General features: G+C 47.2%; 1 protein-coding gene across 2 annotated transcripts in view; it reads left to right on the top strand.

Moving 5' to 3' along the window:
- The first annotated feature begins 432 nt into the window (after nucleotides 1-432).
- Nucleotides 433-24,642, top strand: part of Cdh17 (cadherin 17) — a 62,412-nt gene continuing 38,202 nt past the window's right edge. The window contains exons 1-2 of one of the 2 annotated variants that reach the window (XM_075966958.1): nucleotides 433-538; nucleotides 24,390-24,459. In XM_075966958.1, the coding sequence (XP_075823073.1) occupies nucleotides 531-538; nucleotides 24,390-24,459 (78 nt within the window). In that variant the 5' untranslated portion in view covers nucleotides 433-530. Of the gene's footprint in view, nucleotides 539-14,751; nucleotides 14,881-24,389; nucleotides 24,460-24,642 lie in introns of those variants that run through there. The other variant, XM_075966959.1, reaches the window with a different exon arrangement.

Below are 24,642 nucleotides of genomic sequence, written 5' to 3'. Positions count from 1 at the left end.
TCTGCTTCTGAGAATGGTAAAGTGAAGTAGCTGAGAAGGTTGGAGCTCCCCTGCCTCTGAGCCTGGAGTAGCTGAGAAGGGTAGAGCTCCCTTACCTCTGAGCCTGGAGTAGCTGAGAAGGGTAGAGCTCCCTTACCTCTGAGCCTGAAGCCTAGGCTCCTCCACCTTCAGGACCCAAAGGCCCCTCTTCTTCCCAAAGTTTGAGTTTATTGCTCTGTCTCCCGCTCAGACCTCTGAGGATGTAGCCAACTCCTCTGGTCTGCTCCACCCTGTCCTACATAAGCAGCTGAAAGAGTGGGTGCACCCCAATATACAAGAAGCACAGGCCCGAAATAGGGAGGAAAAACTCAGTTCCCTGTGTACTGCCCCTCATTCCTGAGAGAGATGTGGTCTATATGGCCCATGTGACTCGTGCCTGGCTTGGATTTTCAGACACGGTTTCATTTGCAGCACCCAGTGAGGCAGCCTGAGAACTTCTGTTGCACAACGCGGAGTCTCAGACTTGGAGTGGAGCGTTAACTTAGCCGTGGATGCACGGGTAAGGCCATCAGGCAATTCTGGGTCCCATGGCAGGGCCCTTCCATGATGCCACACTGTCTCTTCCCACTTCCCAGCTCTGGATCTTTCTAGATTTATAGGTCTTAAAGTCAGGCTGTCTGTGTTGGAAATGAGGGTGTCCCTCTCTCTCCTCCCTGCCCTGGGGTGTTGTGGAGTGGGTGAGGATGGGTCCTGTTTACTGAAGTCGAACCTGGGTTTTCGTCTCTCCCATGCAGCTGTGGTTAGCCTGCACCCTTCTTAGGCACAGGAAATGTGTGGGACACGGGGAGTCTCTGAAGGAACCTTTTAAGGTAGCCAGCAGCTGGGAAGCAGCTATGGTGGCGTAAACAGTTCTGCCTGGAGACTGAATCTGCTGGGCGCTGGGGAGGTGGTTTTGGTGGCTGTGAAGTCAGTCTCAGTGTGACAGATGCCAAGGGAGGCCACAGCTGCTCCAGAGACGGCAATGAGGCCTGTGAGTCACCGGGGAAGGGACTTGGTCATACCCTGAAACTCGGGCAGGAACCAAGCTGTCCCCACAGCCAGCTTCCCACAAATGCAAGACTGATTTTCACACACAGGAGGGTGCAGCTCAGGATTGCAGCCTGGAGCTAAGGCAGCGTTCAATTAATCTTCACCTGCTAGGCCTGCTGGGCTGAGGGCAGGGTCCTCCACCACACTGTGAAAATCAAACTCTGCCGGGGTCTCAGGGGCTGCAGTTCCATCCTGCAGCCTCCAAGCCACAGAACTGATTTGAGAGCTTTATAAAAACATAAATGACCAAGTCCAAACCGGTGGGGTGTCCTTATCATTCTGTCCGTGAAGACCCAGGGAGCCCGAATAAAGCAGGAACTGTTGGGGTGTCCTCACCATTCCATAGCTTCTGAGATGAAGATTCAAGCCAGCTGAGGGCAGGACTGACTGGCCGCATGACCCAGAAGCAGAGGCCCTGGCTCTTGTTACAGGTGGTGCAGAAGGGGCTTAGGAAGCCGCTGATGTCTCTCACAGAGATGGGATGGGAGGATCAGCTCCAGGGATTTTGGGGTCACGCTATTCAGGTTCAGGGCCCAGGCAGGCCTGGAGCATGGAGTTTTGAGACTAAAGTTCAGACTTCGGAGTACTAGCTGGGTACTGCCTGGGCTTGTGAGGGACACAAACCTGACTTCACCTGTCTTGGAGCAACTGCTCAACCACTCCCGTTCGCAAACTTTCAGGGTGATGGGCGTCTCTGCTGGAGCTGGTGTGAGGGTCAGATGAAATTAGGCTGGATTATTGGTCTTGGGCTGCTGCAGATAGGTTCCTGAGCCTCTCAGCCAATCAGAATCACCCGTGCCTTTCACGTGTCTCCATGGAGCTACGAAAGCCCTTCGCAGGTGCTGTGGCCTGCTTACCCCACTCCTTCAGGCTCTTGCAGGAGAGGGCTGTCTTTTCTTGGTTGCTTCTACTCTGCCCCCACCCCATGTCTTAAGCCCCTGCTTTTTATGCTTTCTTTAGCAAGGGAACAGCACCCAAGGTGTTTACTAAAGATCTGAGCCCCGTTGGGGATGGTTCAAACCGTTCACAGCACAGACCAGACGACTGGAACTGGGCACGAGACACTGCCCCAGCCATCCGTGCCAGTCTGTGTTCCTCATAAATCACCCCCAGATTCCATGGTCACTGCTCTGGGTGTTGGCCGTTTGCAGTATGCAAGGTGGACTCTGGTTTCGGTTGAGGTGCTCCTCCAGGTCTTCAGTTAGCCACGGGCTGTGTGCTGTTCTCCCCAGGACTCAACCATGAGACTCTCAACCAGAACATTAAAAGCATACGGCCACTGACCTTGGAACAGATGGCTCATTGCCTGCCGTGCCACGCAGGACGGTCTCTATGGCATGGTTAAAATCTAAACCCTACAAACCTAAGGAAGATGCTGAGTTAAAAGGAGATCTCCCTGTATGGAAACCAGCACGTTTACATCCCAGTTCAGTTTCTCAGTAGAACCCCTGTGATGTCCCTAATCTCTCAGTATTTAGAACACAGGACAGCAGAGCGGTTAAGCTCTTTGCCTTGAGAGTCAGATCTCCCGGCCATAGCGGGCCACTGGTGCCGTTACTTGGTGTGAGTTTATTCCAGCCCCCGGATCTGAGGGTGCTTGTCTGGAAGTCTGAGGATGACGGCATGTGCCTCAGAGCCTGCTGCTTTCAGACCTGGATGAGTTAATGAATCATTGTTATTTCTTTTCCTGGTACAATATCCTCTTCCCACGAGTCTTTGCCAGTTATTGCTTTATTGCTGGTGATGTGGTTTCAGAATTAAAGTGCCACTGTTTCGCTTTCTAATTATTACTTTTGCAGGTAAGGGCCTGGGGTTCTTCTCTGTGGCTCTGCTCTGGTAGAGGTTTGTCTCCATACTGTTTTCAGCTTAGCCGGGTGTTCAGAGTGTTGGCGACTGTACATTGGCTGGCTGAGGGAGGAAGGCAGGCATCCCTCCCGTGCCGCTCTCCCTAGGGGATGCTGTGCAGGATCGGTCATCCCTTACCCACCCTGGTTGAGGCCCGTTCCATGGACCGATGGTTGCCTGTCACAGCTGTACCTGGGTATTCTGCCAGGCACCCAGCCTCTCCCTAGCCCCCTGCCTACTGAAGACCAGCTGCAGAAGAGAGGAGAGAAAGGATGTGTTTTCCCCCTTGATATAGTAGGGTAGTGGCAGGTGACAGACCTGTAGTGAGACAGCCTTCCCAGCCCGGATCCCAGCAGGAACCTTCAAGTTGGACAGCAAGAGCTTCCATGACAATCAGCCCCTTGATGTTTCCACCTCTGAGAACCAACTGGGAACGGGAACACATCTGAGCCACACCGAGAATACAGCCTTCTAAGGGGCACTGCCAATGTCTCCTGCCACTGTCTGGAACCAGCTGGGGGCACAGAACAGCTGTGCTAGTGACTGGCTGTGTCTCAGCAGATTGAAACCTTTTAGCTGTCGACGGCAGCACCCATTACCTACGCTTACCTGGGCAGAAACAAGAGCCGTGAAACTGGCTGCATGTTGGCCTCTCCAGGGCTATAGTAAGAAGCCCCCACAGATGACAACTGTCAAAGGTTGTGGTTGGTTGGGACACATGGGCATGCTTACCAGAAGCATCCCCAAAACTATATATAGGGTTGTTCTATGTTGCATGGGATTGCATGGGCTTGATGTACAACCAGCTGAGTCCTGCTCATAGTGTGCGCAACCAGAGATGAACCTATGGATCTGCAGAATATTATATTATCCCCACTTTGCTTTTGAAGATAAAAGACAACACATGTCAATTCTTACCATTCTACTTCTACAATCAGTGTACTGTAATACTGTCACAAGAGTAGTTACCAATGCACAGTCAAGCCCCTTGAATGTGCTATTTCACTGTGTGTATTTGTGTGTGTGCACGCGAGTAAGAGGCCAGAGGTCAACCTTGGATGTTGCTTCCCAGGAGATGACCACCATATATATATATATGTATTTATTTTAGACAGGGTCTTTCCCTGGCCTGTAGCTCACCGGATAGGTTAGTCTGGCAGGCTGGAGAACCCCAGGGATATGTGTGCCTTGTCTCCCAATGCTGGGCTTACACACATGTGCCACCATGCTGAGCTTTTGACATGGGTTCTGGAGATTGAACTCAGGTCCTCACGCTTGCAAGGCAAACACTTTCCCAAGGGCTACCTCCTTAGCCCTGCAGGAATGACTTCTTAATCATAAAAGCTCTAGATGTCCAGCCCTCACTGACTCAGCGAGCATCTCTGTGGCTCCCACTTGCCCTGTTGTATTCTTCCTAGGAACAATGTAGTCTTAGGGGAAGTCTGCCTTACACCCATTGAATAGCGCATTCTTTCCAGGCGAGTTATAAGTCTGATTCTCCGCAGTCCACGAGATGGGAAGCAGGTATGATGACCCTGCTTGGATCCCAGAGGCAGAGAAGTCAGCATGGCTGGGAAGTGTGGCCTTCTGGGTGCTCGGGTATTCTGTTTCTGTGATGGACACATGACCACTGCTGCGGACCCATGACCACTGCTGCGGACCCATGACCACTGCTGCGGACACATGACCACTGCTGCGGACACATGACCACTGCTGCGGACCCATGACCACTGCTGCGGACACATGACCACTGCTGCGGACACATGACCACTGCTGCGGACACATGACCACTGCTGCGGACCCATGACCACTGCTGTGGACCCATGACCACTGCTGCGGACACACGACCACTGCTGCGGACACACGACCACTGCTGCGGACAGTTTCTCAGGTTAATTCAGTGAGATGCATTCACTGTCCTGTCTCTTTGCGTGTAATTGCACTGTGATGATGAGTCATAAGCCTCTTCCGATACCACGCTGCCTTCAGTCATCAAATTCCCACTGCGTTCTGTCACTGCTTTCTCATCAACGGGCTGCTGATCGGTTATTGTGTTACTTGCTTCACGGGGAACGGGACCGCGTTTGTCTAGAATATTGTTCACGGTCTGTTTAAAAGTGATGTAGGAGCAGAGCTGGGACCATGGTTCCTCCTCTTCCCTCTCTCCCAGCATATGCCCAGCCCCTTGGCTGTTCCCACCGGCTGCTCTGACGAAAGGGCTGCTCTGGACTGTGAGCTGTCTGTCTTCTGACTCACTGGCCTTGCTGGATGGCAAGGGTGCATTTGGTTCAGGGATTAGAATGGTTACCAGGAACTCCTCTGTGTGACCTTTGTGCAGAGACACCAACCAGCCATGTCTATAGAGCACTGTCCCATGGTTCACCAAATCCAGAGAGCAGCGAAGGGAATTTCCAGGCTAGACCACCCACCTGGGGCGCATGAGGCTGGGAAGGCTACTAACGTTTATCTAACTTCTTATATTAGCCACTTCCTTATTTAGAAAACAGTGCTCTGCCCACCATGGCAGAGGAGGCTGTAGCATGGTCTGCATGGTCTACAGACTGTCACTCACAGGCTGTAGTTAGTGTAAAGGTTTGTAACTCCGATGTCAGGTCACATTTCCTATGAAGAGATTCAGACAGAGCTCTCTATAGCCCTGAGACATCCCCACGGTACTGGCAAATCCCCAGACCCAGCCTGAGGAGGACAGTCACCTTGAGCTCCCATTCTCCTCTGACTGCTCTGTCCCCAGCTTCTGTCCTTGCCTCCCACTGATGGGGCAGGACACAGCTCAGCTGGGGGTCCACACAGTTACAGGATGACCTGAAAATCTGCCTTATGTTCCATTGTTTCTCCTTGGGACATGGTCTTTCACTGTGCTCTTTGCTCCTCCGTTGGCTAGATCGTTTACTAGCAAGCTTTGACCATGTGCTCTCTGTCTCTGTCTCGCCAGGGCTAGGGTTGTAGACATGTGCAACCATGCCTGACTGTTATTGGGTGCTAGAAGTCCACGCTCAGGCCCTCGTGCTATCACGGCCAGCGCTCTGTCTGCTGAACCATCTTCCCAGCCCATGGTAATCATCTAGTCTTCTTCAGTGGGAGGGATTGATAACAATACTAAAGATTAAATTTATCATGAGTTCTTACTAACATTTTAAATTTAGTATTGTAGGCCTCTTATTGCCCTTTGTTGATTTAATAATCATCTTCTCTTTTTACCTAAAATCTCATTTCTGTACAAGAGTGGCAGTGATTTCCTGTTTTACTATTAATATTTTCTCAGGTGACGGTCCGGTTTCTGGAAGCAGCTTTAAGAGTCTGTTAAAGCGATTGCATTTTGTTCCTAAGCTCTTCCTCACGGAGGACACAGTCAGACATTCGACATTTCATTTGGATTAATTCCTGAGCAATTAGTCCTCCAGCTCCACAGTCAAGATCCTTTGTGCCGCTTCTCTTCTAGTTGAGCTAGCCTTGTATAACTCTGGTAGTCCCTGGCACCAGCTGAATGGCAGATCTGTACAGTACATTATTATAGTCAGAGAAAGCCCAGCCTCCAGCTCTTTCCACTCTTCCCTCTCTTGCTGTGGTAACCCAGCAAAGTGAGCTGGGCCAAACCTTAGAAAAATGTCCTTGTGTTTTCCTTGTCCGCAAGTCTTTAATTGTGAAGCTTGAACAAGATAATATATGTGAATAATTGCAAAAGTGCCTGGTAGCAGGTAGACATTTAGCCTGCTAGGTCTTAATATCCCTGTAGATCAGAATCAAGGAGACTTAAAAAGAACAGTCTGACAAATTTCACCAAAACCCAGAACAGCCTGAGTCCCCATGACTGCATGTGGCCAAGGTTCAGAAACTCCAAGTGAAAATCATTGTGTCTATGAAGCAAACTCCTTACAGGTGTGGGAAAGACAGCTGGCATTTAGTCCATGATGTGTTAACTGCTGTTAGTCTTCTTTGGTGTACTGTGGTTATCTATCTATCTATCTATCTATCTATCTATCTATCTATCTATCTATCTATCTATCTATCTATCTACCTATCTATCCATCCATCTATCTGGTTTTTCAAGACAGGGTTTCTCTGTGTAACAGCCCTAGCTGTCCTGGAACTAGTTCTGTAGACCAGGCTGGCCTTGAACTCACTGAAATCAGCCTGTCTCTGCCTCCCAAGCACTAGGCTTCAAGGTGTATGCCACCACCGCCCAGTCTACTGGGTTATTTAAAAGAGGTTCAGCCACCTCTGTCTTGTAGGTCTGGTTGGATACAATCTTGGTTCTATGAAATTGTACTTCTCATGACTGGAGGAACAGAATTGGAAAGATTCCAAAATAAAAGGCATTTCTCAAGTATGCCTGCCCAATCAAGGTTAAGTCGGGTGGGTTTTACTGGGCCTCAGCATGTACCCAGTAGTGTTACAGGAATCTGACCCAGCAATGTGCCCCCTCCTTCCTTTAATGGAGAGTGGGTAGGCTTCCCTTATCCAGGAAGCTGGGGCAGGGAGGGGTAGAGTTGTGATATTTCAGTCCCTGTCATATAGCAACTGGAAAATTCCAGTTCTAAGTTAGAGTGACTTTTTGGAAATTCTCCTGGGTTGATGTGGGGACTTACTGAACTGGAAGGCAAAGGGGAGGACAGTTTGGCTTCTTGGTCTCCTGTGTTTAGTGACACAGAAGAGAATAGCACTGTGAGGGTCAAGAGTAACAAGCCAGTTATAGCGTGTGGCTGGCCGAGCGTGAGCCATGAGCGCTGCCAGCACTCTCACGAAGGGGTAGCGTGCAAGAAGGGGCATGTTTTAGAGGAAGCAGGACAGCAAGGTTGGAGCTGGAGCGATATCTCAGCGGTAATGAGAACTTGCTGCTCTTGCAGAAAACTGGAGTGTGGTTGCCAGCACATACATGGAGGAGTTCACAATTGCCTTTAACTCCAGCTTTAGGGATTGATGTACTTTTCTTGTCTCTGTAGGCACCCCCACACAAATGCACACATGTGTGTGCGCACACACACACACATAATAAAAAATAAATCTTTAAAACATTGTGAATTGTGGATTGCGGAGTTCATTGTGATTATGGGATGTAGGTACAGCTGTGGGTAAATAGATGGCCAGATTCTGACCAGAAGAGAGACCTGAACTGGAGAGAGAAATTTGGTACATCTAGTCTACCAGAGTGAGGTCCAAGGCAAGATAATCTGGTTGGACCCAAGGAGCCCCACTTAAGCAGTGGCAAGGGGTTGTCTCCAAAGGCAGAAGACAAGCCAGGACAGTTTGCTGTGGTCACCCTGGGGAAAGGGTGACTCAGCAAGAGGTCACAAAAGCACAGCTGAGAGAGTGACATCCTGATTTTCACAAGACAGCGGTTGGTCGTCTTGGCAAGTGGTGTCGCTGTGTGGGGATGGAGGAGGATGTCAGATGCAAAGATAAGAGCCCTTGGCTAGATGTAAGCAGCAGCTCGCCTGGTGAACCCTACAAGCCGTCTCAGAAAACCACGATCACTATCAGAATTTAAAGAACACGCAAGGTCAAACCAAGTGTTTAGCTGGACTGTGAGAAGAAATGTTTGTGGCTGGCTGGGCATGTTCTGTGTGTCAGATCTGGCTTGATTGTTGTCAGAGATATCTCTGTGGAAATGGGTCTTCTGGGGTAGGAAAACACCTCAGCACATGCAGGTCTTGCTGAAGAGCATTTACTGATGGATAGAGTACTAAGCTAGCGCAGCTCACGTGAGGGCCCCCACCACCTGTGTCAGAAGTCTAGAGTGTTGGGACAATGTCAGTTCCCCGGGACCTAGACCTAGTGAGCCAGCCCCTCAGGATGTAAGCTGGCTTCAGAAAACGCTTCCGGTTTGGAAGGACCAGCGGGCATCTCTCCAGCGCACAGCTGGGAATACGAACGCTCAATAGCCAAGGCTTTCCCCCAGTTTCTTCGTTTGGCTAACAGGGGCCCAGTTAAGGACTTACGTGGACTGGCGATTACAGATAATTCAAATACCCGTGGCATGCACAGTGGACTGGGTCTATGTCTGCCAGGATGATGTGGGGCTTGGGTTTTTGTTATTGGCTTCCAACTTCATTTTTTATTGTAAAGAGTTTTTAACATTTATTTTTGATTGTGTATCTCTGTGTGTCTGTGTATATAAGTGCATTTACACAAGGAGGCCAGAAGAGGTTGGCAGAGCTCTTGGAGCTGGAGTTACAGGTGGTTGTTGAATTGTCTGATGTGGGTGCTGGGAACTGATCTCTGGCCCTCTTGAAGAGGGGTATACATGCTCAATTATGGAACCATTTCTCCAGCCCCCCAAAGTTCTCAATTTAATATTTTTAGGGACAGTTCAGCTACAAGCTTTTCAACAGCTGTGTGATGGTTTGAATCAGAATGGTCTCCGTAAGCTCATAGATCTGAATGTTTTGTCACCAGGGAATGGCACTACTTAGAAGGAATGGGAGGTGTGTCCTTGGTGAAGGAAGTGTGTCCCTGGGGTGGGCTTTGAGGTTTCAAAAGCCCATGCCAAGCCCAGAGTCTGTCTCTTTCTCTGCCTGCAGATCAGGAGATAGCTCGCAACTGCCTCTCCGGCGCCATGTCTGCCCTGGGCACCATCATGCTGTCTGCCGTGATGATAACAGAATAAATCTTGGAAACTGTCAGCCAGCCCCAGTCAGCTGCTGGAGCTAGAGCTGTCTTGAGCATGCTGTCTCTCCACAGCCCAGAGCAGAGACTCAGACAGGCAGTATGCACGGTTCAGTGGTATTAGCTCACGCTTTAAATTCCTTTAATGACACCTTCTAGGTAACCTGGTTCAGAAAATTTCCCACAACCGAAACAACAGCAGCAGCAGCAGCAGCAGCAGCAGCAGCAGCAGCAGCAGCAACAACAACAACAAAGCAAGCCTTGGCATAAACTCAGAACCAGGTATAAGAACTATGGGAAAGTGAAAACCGTTCTGTTTGAGTTCTTCACAAAGAAGATCCTGTCCTGGGCAGGGAAAGGAGTTAGGAAAGATTTGGTTTCAGGTTAAAGTACTGATTGGCAGGAAATTATTTTTGCTTCTTTCAACTGAAAACGTGTGGGACAGAAATAACGTAAACTGTAACTGGGAAGGTGTGCAGAGTGGTTCGTGTCTGGGCTCCTGCCAGCTGCTCGAGGCTGTAGGAGAGCAAGCTTGGTGTTCAGAACATCGCATAACAATAGGCGTTCAGGTCTAAGAAGTGAGTCCTAAGAGATTATGGATGTCAGAGATGGTTTTTTGTCATCGTTAACAGATTCAGGACAGATAGTAAAGTAATTAAAATATTTCTCCGTACGTCTGCTAGGGAAGGCGAGTGTCGGCGAGCTGATACATCGTATGTAACTCATGATTTAGAAAAACATTTCAAGTGCTTGGAAATAAAAAATATCGGCACTCATCGATTCTAGTCTCTGAGTTATAAAGGAAAAATATGACCGAAATGCACCATACTGTGAACATTTAAGAGAAATTCTAAGTTTTCGTGTTGTTCTGCAAGTCTACCTATAATTTCTTTGCTAACTAACTTTATCAGTAAATGGGACTTATTTATGAAATTTCTATGGCTAATGTTAGAGAAGTGGGTAAAATATCATTACAGACAAAAGTGCTAAAATGTTTCACCTTCATGAAACTATAATTAAAAGCTTCTTTTTTTGTTTATTCCAGACATGGTTTCTCTGTGTAACTCTGACCATCCTGTGTAGACCAGGCTGACCTTGAACTTAGAGACTTTCCTGTCTCTGCCTCCCAAGTGCTGGGATTAAAGGCATGCATCACCACCACCTGCTAAAAGTATTTTCATACCCTCTTGTTTACTTATCTTTAAAAATAAAATATTTTAAAGAATATTTCAGGAATTTTACATATGTATACAATGTGTTTTAGTCAGATGCACCCCACTTTTCCCCTAACTCCTCTCAGACCCAGCAGGTGCTCCCCAACTTCTTGTCCTCTATTGTGTGTGTGCACGTGAGTGCGTGTGTGTGTGCATGTGCGTGTGTGTGCGTGCTGTGTGCATATGTGTGTGTTGTAAGATTCACTAAGTCCCGTGTGCTGCTCATATACTTATGAATGTTGGGCATCCCTGGAGTACAGGAACCACACCCTGCAAGAGATTCTCCCTTCTCCAGAAACCAGCAATTGTCCACAGGGGCTTCTAAGCCACTCTGCCTCCATGCTGGTATGTTGCGTGGCTTGACCCTGTGCAGGCCACCACAGGGGCTGTGATTTCACTAGTGCAGCTCTCCTTTCATGTGTGATAGACACTCGTTCACTCCGGGCCTACCTGACCTCTGGCTCTGACGATCTTCCCAATCCCTTTCCCCGCCTTAGGGTGGGAGGGATGTAGGTGTCCTGTGTGTGGCTGAGCACTCGTGGGTAGTCTCTGCCCTTTGACTGGTTGTTAGTTTCCGAGTTAGCTTCTGTTCGCTGCACAAATAAACTTCTCGGAGGTCTGAGAACTGCACTAATCTATGGGTAAAGAGAGAAAAATTTAGACGGCAGTTTGATAATATGTTTATTTAGCAAAATAGTAATAATAGATTACTCCCAACCCTGGCCTCTTGGCCTGACTTACAGAGCTGGTTACGTGTTAGCTCCTGTGCAGCAGGTCTTAAGATCAGGTGGAGAGTGGTTGGTTAACCCCGTGACAGGCATGCCACTCTTGTAGCCAGAAGCGTATCTGGCCATGCTGATTGTTATTACAGCTCTCAGGGCTCACAGCCGGTGACGCCCTTGGTGACTTCTCTCCTTCAGAAGTCTGCATGGCAGCTTCTAGGACATTTAAAACCTGCTGTCAAAAGAAGTCAGGACCACGAGGGGTGCACCCCCCAACGGAGACAGTGGGGCTGATCTATTGGGAGCCCACCAAGGCCAGCTGGACTGTGACTGAAAAAGCATGGGATAAAACCGGTCTCTCTGAATATGGCGGACAATGAGAGCTGCTGAGAAGCCAAGGACAATGGCACTGGGTTTTGATCCTACTTCATGTTCTGGCTTTGTGGGAGCCTAGCCAGTTTGGATGTTCACTTTCCTAGACCAGGATGGAGGGGGGAGGACTTTGGACTTTCCACAGGGCAGGGAACCCTGACTGCTCTTCAGACTGGAGAGGGAGGGGGAGAGGAGTGGGGGGAGAGGGAGAGGAGTGGGAGGAGGGGGAGGGAAATGGGAGGCTGGGAGGAGGCGGAAATTTTTTTTTTCAATTAAAAAAAAGATTATGGAAAAAAAATAAAACTAGCTGTCAGAGAGAAAAATTACATGTCAGTTACCAACTTGATTTTCTCCATGTCCTGTGACCCAAGTGTGTGGAGTCTTCAGTGTAAAGTTCTGGAGAGCAGCTAAGCAATAGGCTGTATCGCTTGGGGAGTCTCTAATACCCCTGACCAACAACTTACCCTACACTTCATTTTGGGCTTTTTGTTTTGGCAACCTATAGCTTGTGGGAGGAATTCTATCCCCTGTATAGGGTACTTAACAATTAAACTTTTTTATATGAATATTAATTTTTCATGTGTGTATGCACGTTTTTGTTTGTGTAAATATGTATGCGTGTGTGTACCTCAGGAATCTGTTTATTTGAGACAGTCTTCCAACTGGGACTAAAAGCCAACTGATTAGGCAAGGCTGGTTGGCCAACAGAGTCCAGAGATGCTCTTGTGACCTTACTTCCACGGTTCCGGGAGTACAAGGACCTGCGGCCATGCCTGGCTTTCCACATGGGTGGAAGAGGTGAAACTGTAGTTCTCGTGCTTGAACAACAGGCACTTTGCCGACTGAACTATTTCTGCGTCCCTATTCAGCTGCTTTCATTGTAAAAATCCTATGTCCTTCACTTTTAAAGAGAGAAACACTAGTTTTTATCACTTATATTATCCTTATTCCTGCTATCACCAAGAGGTATTACTCCTGTCATCTCTGACCCATGTATTGGTCAACACGATCATCACTCTTTGCAGTTATTTGGGAAGAATACCTGTTCTGACGAACATTGACATGGCTCTTGGATCCACACGAACCCACTGTTTCAGAGAACAAAGGAAGCAGCGGTCCAGAAATTCAACGACGTGTCACTTGGAGGGCTGTTTGGGACTTTTCAGAGTTAAGTCAACTGACTCTGGGCTGGGAGCCAAGGGAAGGAGTAACGTGAAATTGGGTCACAGAGGCAGGGTCATGGTCATCTCCCAAGAAGAACGGCCCATGGGCGTTTCACTTTGTTATTCCTACGGCGCTGGAAGAGAAGAGTTCAGGCGCGGATGCTGCCAGGGTTTGGAATCAGGCAGACACGGCAGGACAGAGGTCTAACAGTGGTGCCCGGGCTATGTGACTCCACCCAGACACAAATCCTTTCCTGCTCTGTTTGCTGTCTCTAAGCGGGAATTATACTTACGACTTGAGAAGACACTGACCGATATGCCCACATGCCATGGGCACGGCAGCATGGCATTATGACTGAAAATAACGGCGATCTAGAAAGTTATCCATCTGTGCCTTTTCTGAAAAAAAAAAACACTTTGCAGACTTAAAAATTACCCTTTACACACATTATTAAAAGATTACTAGGCAAGAAGCTGGCTCCTTCCAGAGCGTTCTGCGAGGGGGGGGGTCTGACTGATTGATTCCAGGAAGTGAAACAGGCTGAGGCTTTTTGATTTTGTGGTCATTTTATCTGGCTGACAGGAGAGCAGAGATGGTAAAAACGTGAGAAGTTCTTGGCCTGCTACTCTGACTTCTCCAAGCTCAGCGAGGCTGAGGAGGAAGGGCCGCTCCTGGACCCTGCGCTCCTCCGCAGAGGCCGCCACTGCTGTGCAATGGAGTTCTTTCCCTTCTAGGATGCTCAGCATGTAGTGACTGTCCGTCAGCGGTTCAGCCGACTCACACAAGCTGCTCAGGAGATCTTAGAGAGAGGGGGCTTCCACCAAGAGCAGGCCAGGACTTTCAGGGTCCTGAACCCAGCGAAGGAAGGAAAAGGCAATGGTAGCTCAGACGACAACCAGACAAGCTTCAGAAGGTCCCCAGAAACATGACAAAGTTTGACATATGGGACCTCTGACTGGTACGGCTTCACATTTTCAGCATGACTTCCCGGAGGCACTGAAGTGTGGGAATTAGTCAGAATGAAGTCTTGACTTAAGACATCTGTGGCATTAGTTACAAAAACAAACAAACAAACAAAACCCCTCCAAACTATTCTACAGCATTTTGCCTGGAATATTTGGTAAGACTGGAAGAATCTTAGGCAAGACTCTTCCCTGATGTGTCTATGTGTGTCTGTGTGTGTATGTGTGTTTCTGTGTGTGTGTGTGTGTGTGTGTATGTGTGTGTGTGCGTGCAGCTTGTGTTTGGGGAAAAGCTTTTGTTGTCTTTGCATGGACCCCCCTTGGCTTTCAGAAGTCTACAGCCACGTGCAGAGCATGCCATCTGGACCATCTATACTCTCTCTTGTCTGTGGCTGTTGGGGGACTGCATTGTCACCAGACTTGGTACCTTGCCTTTTGCATATGCAGGAAACCTATGCACATATCTGTTGCAGCGTCTGCTTTGCAGGCACTACACTAGCGTTGGCGTGAAAGGAAAACGACCCTCTTGGATGTTGCAGGGATCTCACTCCAGAGACAGCTGAATACACAGCTTCATCCTTCTAACTTCTAATTTGCTCACGTATTAAACAAAAAAACCAATTACAACCCAGCCAAGCAGTCAGGAGGCATGCTCAGTATGAATGGAACTTTGAGGCGGATAAAGTAACTTCTTTCCTGGATTGAACGTAATGATTCCTTTTATGGTGCCCAGTGTCTCTCAGGGATCAATAAACATGTCTGTGGTTAATGTTTCACTGACTGGAGGTGAAGGGAGAGGCCAGAGGAACAGAGGTAGAGGAAGTGTCTACAGCGCTCTCCAGCTCTCCTGGTGTCTACAGCTGGATGGAAGGCAACAACTTCTAGGCAGCATTTCCTTACTTACAGAAGGTAGGGTGGCTGGTCTTCGTGGCTGTGTCAGTGATCTTTTTTTTTTAAGAAGGATAAGTTATGTGGTGGGGTGGGGGGAACTTAAGAAGGACTGGAGACATGTATTCTTCAAGGTGCAGAGCTACACCTAGAAAAGGCCCTTGTTCCTACTGTCGTTAGCTTTTGGGGAGGACACAGTTTCTTTCTCTGACAGTCCCTTCTCATGACTATGAGGTGTACATGGATAGTAACAGCCATTCTTTGTAATTAGCATCTCGATTACAAAGATTGGCTGTTAGGAACTGGAGTTAGGATCTTAGTCTCATAAGTTGTAATGTCGCTCAGATGTCTTTAAAGATGGTTCTGTCGACTCGTCAGAGAAGACAAATCCAGTGTCTGATTCTTGGGACAGACGGGGATGTGGTGGGAAGGGGAGGCACGGAGGAGAAAGAAGGCTAATAAGAAAGTTCTAGAAGAAGAATTAAAGGAAGAGAACCAGTCCTGCCACACAGTTGGAAAAGGGAGGCTGCTACTGCTGCTACTAGGTGTGTGTGAGTGTGTGTGTGTGGTGTGTGTGAGAGTGTGTGAGTGTGTGCATGTGTGAGTGTGTGTGTGTATTCATGAGTGAGTGTGTTTGTGTGTGTGAGAGTGTGTGTGTGAGTGTGTGTGTATTCATGAGTGAGTGTGTTTGTGTGTGTGAGAGTGTGTGTGTGAGTGTGTGTGTGGTATGTGTGAGAGTGTGTGAGTGTGTGCATGTGTGAGTGTGTGTGTGTATTCATGAGTGAGTGTGTTTGTGTGTGTGAGAGTGTGTGTGCATTTGCATGTGTTGCCTTCTGTTTCCCCTCATGGCTGATGGATTATTTGCTTGTGAGGGACTCTTGAGACGTCATTGTCACTTGGAATCAATCTTTGTAGTTTTGGCCATTGCCTGTGTTTCTTGATTACAGGTGACTTTATAGATATGAAACAGAGGCTCCATAGTCGGGTGTGCCAACCAGACTGTTCAGGCTGTGCCGTCTCTGACACTGTCCTGTCTTTATTTTCCTATAAGGATGTAAGTTCAGCAAGGCATTGTTTAAAAGAAGCAAGTACACATTCAGATGACAAGAAAAACAGGCAACATGGAGGTTTTCTACAGAAATGAAAGGGATCTTTTCCGGGGAATCTACAGTTGACTGCGGGACATATCTTTATGAGTCTTTGGGGTTGGCACGGTTGGGTTGGGCCAGTTTCATCCTTGATTGGCTAGAGCCCATGAGGCAGAGTCCTTATGCCCCCTGAACCCTGATCTTTTCCATTTAGATAACGTATAGCCTGTCTAAATGGGGGATCATGATCAGCAAGTACTTAGGTAAAGTGCTTACTGCAATGGTAGACACTCCGTGAACAGCGGCTAGGTCTGGGTAACTGAGCCAGGCCAAGCTGAGGCATTGCTGTTTGCTCTTTAGAAGACAAAAGCAGTAATGCCACAGAAAACAGTCTTTTTAGATGGCCACTCACTGCTGTGGTGTTGGCCACCCTTTAGCTTGTGATTCTTGTGCATGCTGGGATTATAGGAGTGCAACATCACAACCTTTCAGAAAGATCTTCCTACATTGTGCACACACACATTCACACACACACACATGCACACACACAAAGTTATGCTAAGAACAGGGGATCTGACATAATTCCGATGATAAAGTGATTGGGTTCTGATAGTGCACCAAAAGGTTAGAAGTCCCTCAGCTGCTTCCCATGTAAGTCTTGAGGTTTGGAGATCACTCAGACAAGCCCTGAAGGAAGCCACTACTGTTGAAGACGGGCCATCACGTGCACAGTCACTTCTTTCTTGTATGAAAGTCAAAGTATAACTAGTGCTCTACCATCAAAGGATGGACGGAGAAAGAAAACATGCTCTGCCCTGTCTAGAGAGGTAACTCTGGAAAGCAAAGATGGGCATTGCTTTGTTCTGTTTTCATAAGGTCCACAAGTAATCATGGCATAGAGGAGGGGAAATACTTATTTGTTGGCATAAGATTGTATTCATTCAGAAATGTCTGGTGTTTAATTTATATGGGTTTAGCCTGTCTCTGGCCTAGCTATTGACTACCTAAACAAGGAACAAAAATGTAGAGAATTTTCTTGAGGACAGATATAAATGCCATTTGTAAGTTATAAGAGCCAACAGTAATGCCTACTTCGCCTTGAGATACATTAACTTAATATAATCAGATAGTCACCCAGTAGCTCAACTATTAATTGTATTACAACAGATATGTTTCATGTAAGCAATATGTAACAGATTAGGCTACACTTGGTAGTTGCTTTGGTGGTGAGAGAAAACCTTAATTTTCTTAAAAATATTCCGTAATGATGGCAATTTGAGTTTTATCCAAGATATTAAGATTCAATAATTTCTTAGCACATTTAAAAGCTTATGACTTGTAGGTATGTTTTTTCTCTGATGCCAGGGGTTAAATCCAGGGCCACGTGCAGGCTAGGCAAGTGCTGCACGCAGTTCTTGAGCAGGAGGGAATCAGAATGCTAGCTCTGGGTTTTGGAAGACATTTAGAGATGAACTGCCTGCTGCCTAGTGTGTGGCATGACAAGAAGCGTGTTTCTATGCTTTGATGTGGGCATAGAAACATGCTTCTTGTCAGGCAGTGGTGGCACATGCCTTTAATCCCAGCACTTGGAAGGCACAGGCAGGTGAATCTCTGTGAATTTGAGGCCAGGCTGGTCTACAAGAGCTAGTTCCAGAACAGGCTTCAAAGCAGGAGGAGGAGGAGGAAGAAGAAGAAAAAGAGAAGGAGAAGGAAGAGGAGGAAGAAGAAAAAGAGAAAGAAAGAGAGAGAGAAAGATGTAAATTTAAATCACTTTTGGCTTCTCCAAGGGAACTACCTATCCTCTCGTGAATTCACGTATCTCGTCCCGAACCTGCTGATCAAACCATCACTGCCAATTTTGGATGCTTAAGTCCCGATTCTCATATTTAGAGACCAGCTTATCCACACTGTGAAGTTTAGTGAGATCAAAAAGCTTGTGTTTTTGTGGGGACCTGGGGTAGATGTGGTCACCCCCCTTTCTCCCTCTTTCCTCCTTTTTTTTTCTCTTCAGCTCTGAACTCACCACACCGCCGATTCTGTCTCGGGAGCATGAGTCTGCAGCGTGAGGCAGCAGACCCCATTTTACACCTGGGCGCTTGATTCTAGTTGATTAAAAGCTGCGTTAATTGGGTCCCCAATTTGTCAGGGGTGCAAACCAGTCAGCTCCTACTTACTGATGTAACTGGTGCTGGTGATTTGTGAGCCAGGGCAGAAGATGGGCGTGGGTGACCTCGGCATGGCTCGGTGAGCAATGGTGTGAGCCAGCTTTCCATCTGATCTTTATTCATATCTGGCCTTGCCCTAAAATTTATGCTGCTCTTTGCAATATACATTGCAGCTGTAAAATAAACGATACACAGGCTACACAGCGCTGCTCGGTCGTGCTGGTGTTATGAATCCAGTCACAACCTCTCCTGCCCACACCACCCTGTGATAAATTCATTTCGTGTCCTTCTAACCATCCATCCTTCCTCCCTCCCTCCCTCCCTCCCTCCCTCCCTCCCCCCCCCTCTCTCTCTCTCTCTCTCTCTCTCTCTCTCTCTCTCTCTCTCTCTTTCTTTCTTTCTTTCTTTCTTTCTTTCTTTCTTTCTTTCTTTCTTTCTTTCTTGCATGGCTCATTCCTCAGTGTTGGATGAGTTATTCCAAAGTCCACTGTGTTTCCTCTTCCCCCAAAAGCCAAATGAAACAAGATGATTGACCTTATTTAAGATTTGCATAGCACTTAGCTTTTCACCAGGTGTGTGTGTGTGTGTGTTTGTATGTGTGCACGTGCGCGTGCCGATGTTTGCATGTTGAGTTTCCACGGCTTTGGAAGTTGGAGACCTAGAAAGTTCCTGTCACTACCCAGAGAAGTAGAGAAACGACAAGAATGTTTCCAATGAACAGAAAGCCTTTTAGAAGTGTTAGAGAGCAGCAAGAGAACTGCTCATGCGGTGCTCCTAGTGTCATCTTGGGGATGCCATGATGTGGATAGTAATGTATTAGCACTAAACATCTCCTTGGAGGCCACCGTATCCTCAGATGGCAGCACCTTGTTCAGTCAAAGTTAGGAACGAGTGACTGCACCAGAATCCATGCTTCTGGAGCTCAAGTTGAAGACCTAGGTGTCTGCAGGTTTCCTTCTGAGGTCTGTGGAGGAAATTCTGTCCCAGGTTACTCTCCTGGGCTTGTAGATGGTTGCTTTCATGCTCAAGTGGTCTTCTTTCTTGTCCATGAATCTATGGCCAAGCTCCCCATTTTTATAGGGACAACAGCCATCTTGGATTAGGACCCACCCTGACGTCCTCATTTTGACTTCATTTTCTATGGAGAATCTAACACGAGATCACATGTCAAGGAAGCTGGGCTAAGTTAGCACTCTGATGTATGAACTTGGGAGGAAGATACACTGTTCAGAGGATCACATAGACTTAGTTAAAAATTCAGAGACTCCTGGAGTGAGGCCCAGAGGGGACTGAGGAGAGAACAACATACAAACAATGTTCTAGACAAGAACAAAATCTGTCAGATTGACACAACCTTGGCCTTGGCACGGTATGAGGTGTGTGTGTTAGGGTAGGGTGAGTCACGTCAGTGTAGGAAGAGGAAGAACAACCATGAAGTACAAGCAAAATCTTTTTAAATTTGTGGAAGGGCGTAGTGTATGAAAGTGATTCTCTTGGGTAGAAGAGTCCACAGTCAAGAGTGCAGGCCTGGAGATGAATGCGGCAGTGTGGTGGCCCTGGACGAGCTTCTTAACCACTCAGACTTTAGCCTCTTGCTATTCTCATTCCAAATGATGTGATATCTGCTTCATAGGGTTCCTCTGGGGGGAAAAAGATAATTCATATGAAAGCCTCAGAGCCGAGTGGTTTGTTTCCAGTAAGTGCCGACTGTCTTTGTGCTGTGATCCTGTGTAGTCTGCGGGGATGCCTGTGACTTCTGGGCTAAGACGGACTGGTTCCAATTCAAGGTCAAGGTCCTGATAAGCCACCTGCTGGGCGAGGTGATTGAGGTCTTCAATTTAAAACTCCTTAAGAGCCCAGAGCCTTTGACCTTTGTCACTGCAAGTAAGCTTGGCCTTTCAGATAGTTACCATAGGAACTGTCTGAACCTGTCTTTGCACCTGAGGGAGACCCTGACAATAGCCAAATTTTCAAGCAGACATTCGGCCATCCCTTCAGAGGAGACACCACGGGGTTATGGGACAGTCAACTAAGTCCTGTTCAGGTGGTCTCTCTGAGTGTCCTGTGAGTGGATGTCAGTGCCTTCAGGCGGCTTCAGTGGTTTCCGGTCAGAGTCCTCATGACCCAGGGTCTGAGAGTCACCCAGTGAGTCATGTTCCTGCAAAGAGGAAATAGAGCAAGACCTGTGTGAGAGAACAAAGCTCTTGGCCTAGTTCGCTCCAATCCTCTGGGGAAGGCTGCCACTTGCAGTCTCGCTGGTCTATCTGGGGGCTACGAGGGGGCTGTGAGAGGAGGTGTTCAAGCCAAGGGCGTTTAAAGCTCTGACTGAGAAAGCCCAGGCTGCAGGATGGCACACCCTGTTCCAGGATTAATCCTGACTCTTCCAGCTCTCACTGGTGAGCGAGGGGCCAGAGCCAGTGCAGAAGCCTGACCCCAGCCAATCAGTCTCCAGACTCCACTGGGCGGCTTACAACTTCATGGCATGGAAGATTGTCCTCAGATACAACGTGACACCCCTTACAGAGATGTGGCAAGTGGTTGTTTCTCCCTCCACAGGAAACTGTCCTGGGAGTGGCAATGCCATGTCCAAATGACGAACAGGTGTCTTTGGATCACTATCCCGGACGATGATAAGAAGTTCATTTTATTAATGTTGATTTTTTTTTGTCATTCAACTTGTATTTCTTTGAATGATTCAAGAATCCAAAAAATAAAAAATCAGTTCAGTGGAAGAGGACATATTCCAACTGTTCCTCAACCATTTATTGGAGCAAAAATTATTATTGCATTTAACAGAGAAATAGCCCCTTTCATCAATAAAAAAGAATTAATGTGCTATGCCTGAAGATTAGGCTTTAAATTTCAAATTAGTGAATAGTTATTTTTATGAGAATAATATTTATTCTGAAGGCTTATGGATGAGGGCAAATTAATAGGCTTTCTGTGTTAGGGAGTGATGAATACTGTAGAACCTAACCCACATCTGTTGAGATCTCACTATATGTGTGTTATGGTACGGAGCACTCCGGGAGGTTAAAAAAGTAGCAAGATCTCTACTCCAGAGGTCTTTACTTTTTATTAGAGGCAGTATTACCATTACCAGTAAATAAAGGATAGATAAATCAATCAGTCAATACATGATAAATAAGAAGATGAGGATGTTTAGAAGGAAGAGGCCTCTGTCTAAAGATCAAGGGTGGCTTCCTGAAGGGAGGATGAGCAGGGCCCAGCTCTGCAATGGCAGACCCATGCGTCCTATCTGGCGCAGTTAAGAAGCCTGGCTGAACATCTGTCAGTACACGAGTGAGCTGGACGCTGTTGGCAGAGGGAGAGTGAGAAGGGAGCTCACAGAGACTTTGTTAAGCAAATCCTGCTGTTCATTGTCTGTGCCCCAGGCCTGTGGCAGGTGGGAAGGAGATCAGTGTGCAGGACACAGATCTGGGCAAAGGGCATGGGCTGCCAGGGTGTGGGGAGGGAGTGGCAGATAAGTGCAGAGAGCGGGCATAGCCTGTGAAGGCCCTGGCTGGGGAGGAATTTGAGGACCAGGACTCCGTGTCTCAGCTCGGTTTCACTTGTATCAGGAAACTGTAGGTTGATAACTGGCTGTGTGCATTTTGCTCATGTTAAACAGGAAGTTAAGCTTAAGAACACACACCCCTCAGTACCCATGAAGACCCTTTTTGTATCTACGACATCTACACATACCAGATCCAGGCCCTTAGGTAACAGGGTGCCATGTAGGTAACCACCCGCCTCCTCCTGTACACTCCAAGCCAGCTTCTATTACCTAAACGCACAATTGGCTTTCATTTAAGAATAATTAACTTTTTTTTTTTTTGGTTTTTCGAGACAGAGTTTCTCTGTAGCTTTGGTGCCTGTCCCATAACTAGCTCTTGTAGACCAGGCTGGCCTCGAACTCCCAGAGATCCGCCTGCCTCTGCCTCCTGAGTGCTCTTTTAAGGTTGGCTCCCCTGTTTTCCTTTCCCCTTCCTGTTGGTCTTCTTCACTGTACCACTTCACTCTACCGCCTATACCCCTTAAATCTCTTCCTTCCTCTCTCATAATTTCCTTTCTAATTTCATGACTTGCAAATACAAATACAGAAATACAGACACACATATCACTTTCTTTTTTGTTTTCTGTCTCTATGTAGAACTCTCTCTGAAGAGCAGGCGGGCCTTGAACTCCCAGAGATCTGCCTGCATCTGCCTCCCGAGTGCTGGGATTACAGTGTGCACCACAGCCAGGCGCATTGCATTTTAAGACTAGGTTTTGCATATAAGGGGAAACATTCAGCATTTGCCTTCCAAGTCTGCTGTACTTGGCTTGACATGATGGTTTCTTGTCACTCACTCATGGCAATCTTATTTTTCAGTACCACACTTTCTGTCTGGGACATCTCACTAGCCTGAGTGCCTGGTTGGTTGTAATGCCACGGAAATCATTACATTGTCCGGCTTTGGGAATGATAAAAAACAACTTTCTTATGTGTGTAAGGCTGACACATGCCCCCGGCCACCTCTGGTATTTTTTTTTCCCTGTGGCTAGTTGAATCTGTAGATTAGGAATTTGTGGATGTATGTATTTTCTATCTTACTATTTCTTTGTCTTTGTCTTTCCTATCATACTATTCTAGAATATGGAACACTCTTAATTTGTTTCAATGTTTTCCCAGATCAAATAAGCAGTCCTCAATAGTTAAAGAAACACATTGTTTGTATTTAATTATAATGAGTTTAATCTAAAATACTTGGCATGTCTACCAAATTTATTCTGTTAGAAAAGCTAAATTTTAAACAGTCAAGGATTTAAGGAATCTAAGACTCAAGAAGAATCATAATTCTAGCTTTTTCTTAAAATAGCCATAGGAACTCAGGAGAGGGTGTTTAATTGAGATGGTGTGTGAGGACAGTGCACTGTATAAATGCCTCCACCTGTGTGGCTGTGTGTGTCTTTGCCGCTGCCTCGTCACATACGCATAGAAGAAGAAACAGAAGGAAGCTCTGGAGTTTTGGAGTCTGGAGTTCACCTCTCTTGTGAGACGTCTGCCCAGGCCACTTCTGACCTAAGGGGCTTCGGGCAGATTGCTCAACTTAGAGTCCGATTTCCTCATCCTTAACATTCCGACAAGAATTTCTTATTATTTTTTATTTCACGCCTGTCATTATGTAATCATGAGGCATTTTCCACATGAGGAAACTGGGGTACGGAGCAGTGAAATTGTTTACTTATGGTTGAGATAGGGCAGCAGCCTGGGCGGCCTGGCTAACCCACTATCTGCCCCGCTCTGGGCTGACTCAAAGGGCTTTTCAACCAGGAGGTCTGAAGGTGATGACATATGTTGTTCTTGTCTCCCAGGGCTCTGGTGAGGCTAAAATGGGATAGCATGTTCCTCCTAAGGCCATAAAGTTTTAATCATTTTTCTATTCAGTTGATATTAGTAATACATAGTCAACATAGAAATCCATAAGCAGATGAACTAATCAGGCATCATCTATAATCCCGAAGTATAGCAATGAACTGGCTTGGGATTTTAGTGAAACGAATACATGCTTTGATTTCTTGTTTGTTCTTTCAAATTTTATTTATTTTGACTTTGGCTGTCTGGTATAGTCATAGGCAGTCACGCTCCCTAGCAGGCCAGGTGGGGATTTTATTTGAGTACTGGAATCAGTTCGTCATGCCACATGTCAGGATGCAAGTTAAATTTCTGTGCAATGTGAGCTTTAAGGAGGGGTGGGAAAAGAGCATGGGTTCTTCAGGAGCAATGAAGAACACAGGCTACATTAATAGTCAGAAGACCGAGGAGGCGGCTGGCGAGGTCCCGAGGGTTGCAGACAGCCTTGGCCTCCCTGCACTTGAGGCAGCTCACGCATTTGCAGCTTTGAACCGTGTAAATTCTCTGACCTAGCTCTCCTGGCATTGGCTGCAGCACATCTTCTTGTTTGGGGGAACAAATAAAAATCATAAAACAAAACGCGGAGCAAAAATGGGTGAAAGAAATATGTTATGCCTATGATTTAAGACTCTCCCGTGGAGAAAGGCAATTACAGAAATGAAATCACAGAGCCCATCTGGGGCATTGGCTGGTGTATTGCTTTGGACAGGGCTAGAGAAGTTTCTGGAAGAGTGGTCATTCCACACAGTGGAGAGCTGGCCTCTTGGGATGCTCTTTTGCTAGGCTGATGACAGGATATCCCCCAAAGATTCTGAGTGTTGTATAGATATGATTTGACAATCCGGTAGCTAACGTCCTTTATCTCTGTTTCCCTCCCAGGAGTCCAAGAGAAGATAGCAAGATGGCCTCCACCTGGCTCCACTTCCTGTGTCTTCTCACACTTTATTTGGTAAGCACAAAGGGAGTTCTTACGAAGTTTTCTGACGTCCTTCTGCTCCACACCATGTAAAGAACAGTCATCCCTGCTTTTTTTAAAGGTAGCCTATCAAAATTAAGTCATCGTATAGAATGGGTGTGATATGTTCTCACAGGCTGTGTCTAAGAAAGGGTCTACAAGCCCCATGGCTGCCCA

This window comes from Microtus pennsylvanicus, chromosome 3 (genome assembly GCF_037038515.1).
Source record: "Microtus pennsylvanicus isolate mMicPen1 chromosome 3, mMicPen1.hap1, whole genome shotgun sequence".
NCBI lineage: Eukaryota > Metazoa > Chordata > Mammalia > Rodentia > Cricetidae > Microtus > Microtus pennsylvanicus.
This window is presented reverse-complemented; position numbering and strand designations above follow the sequence as displayed.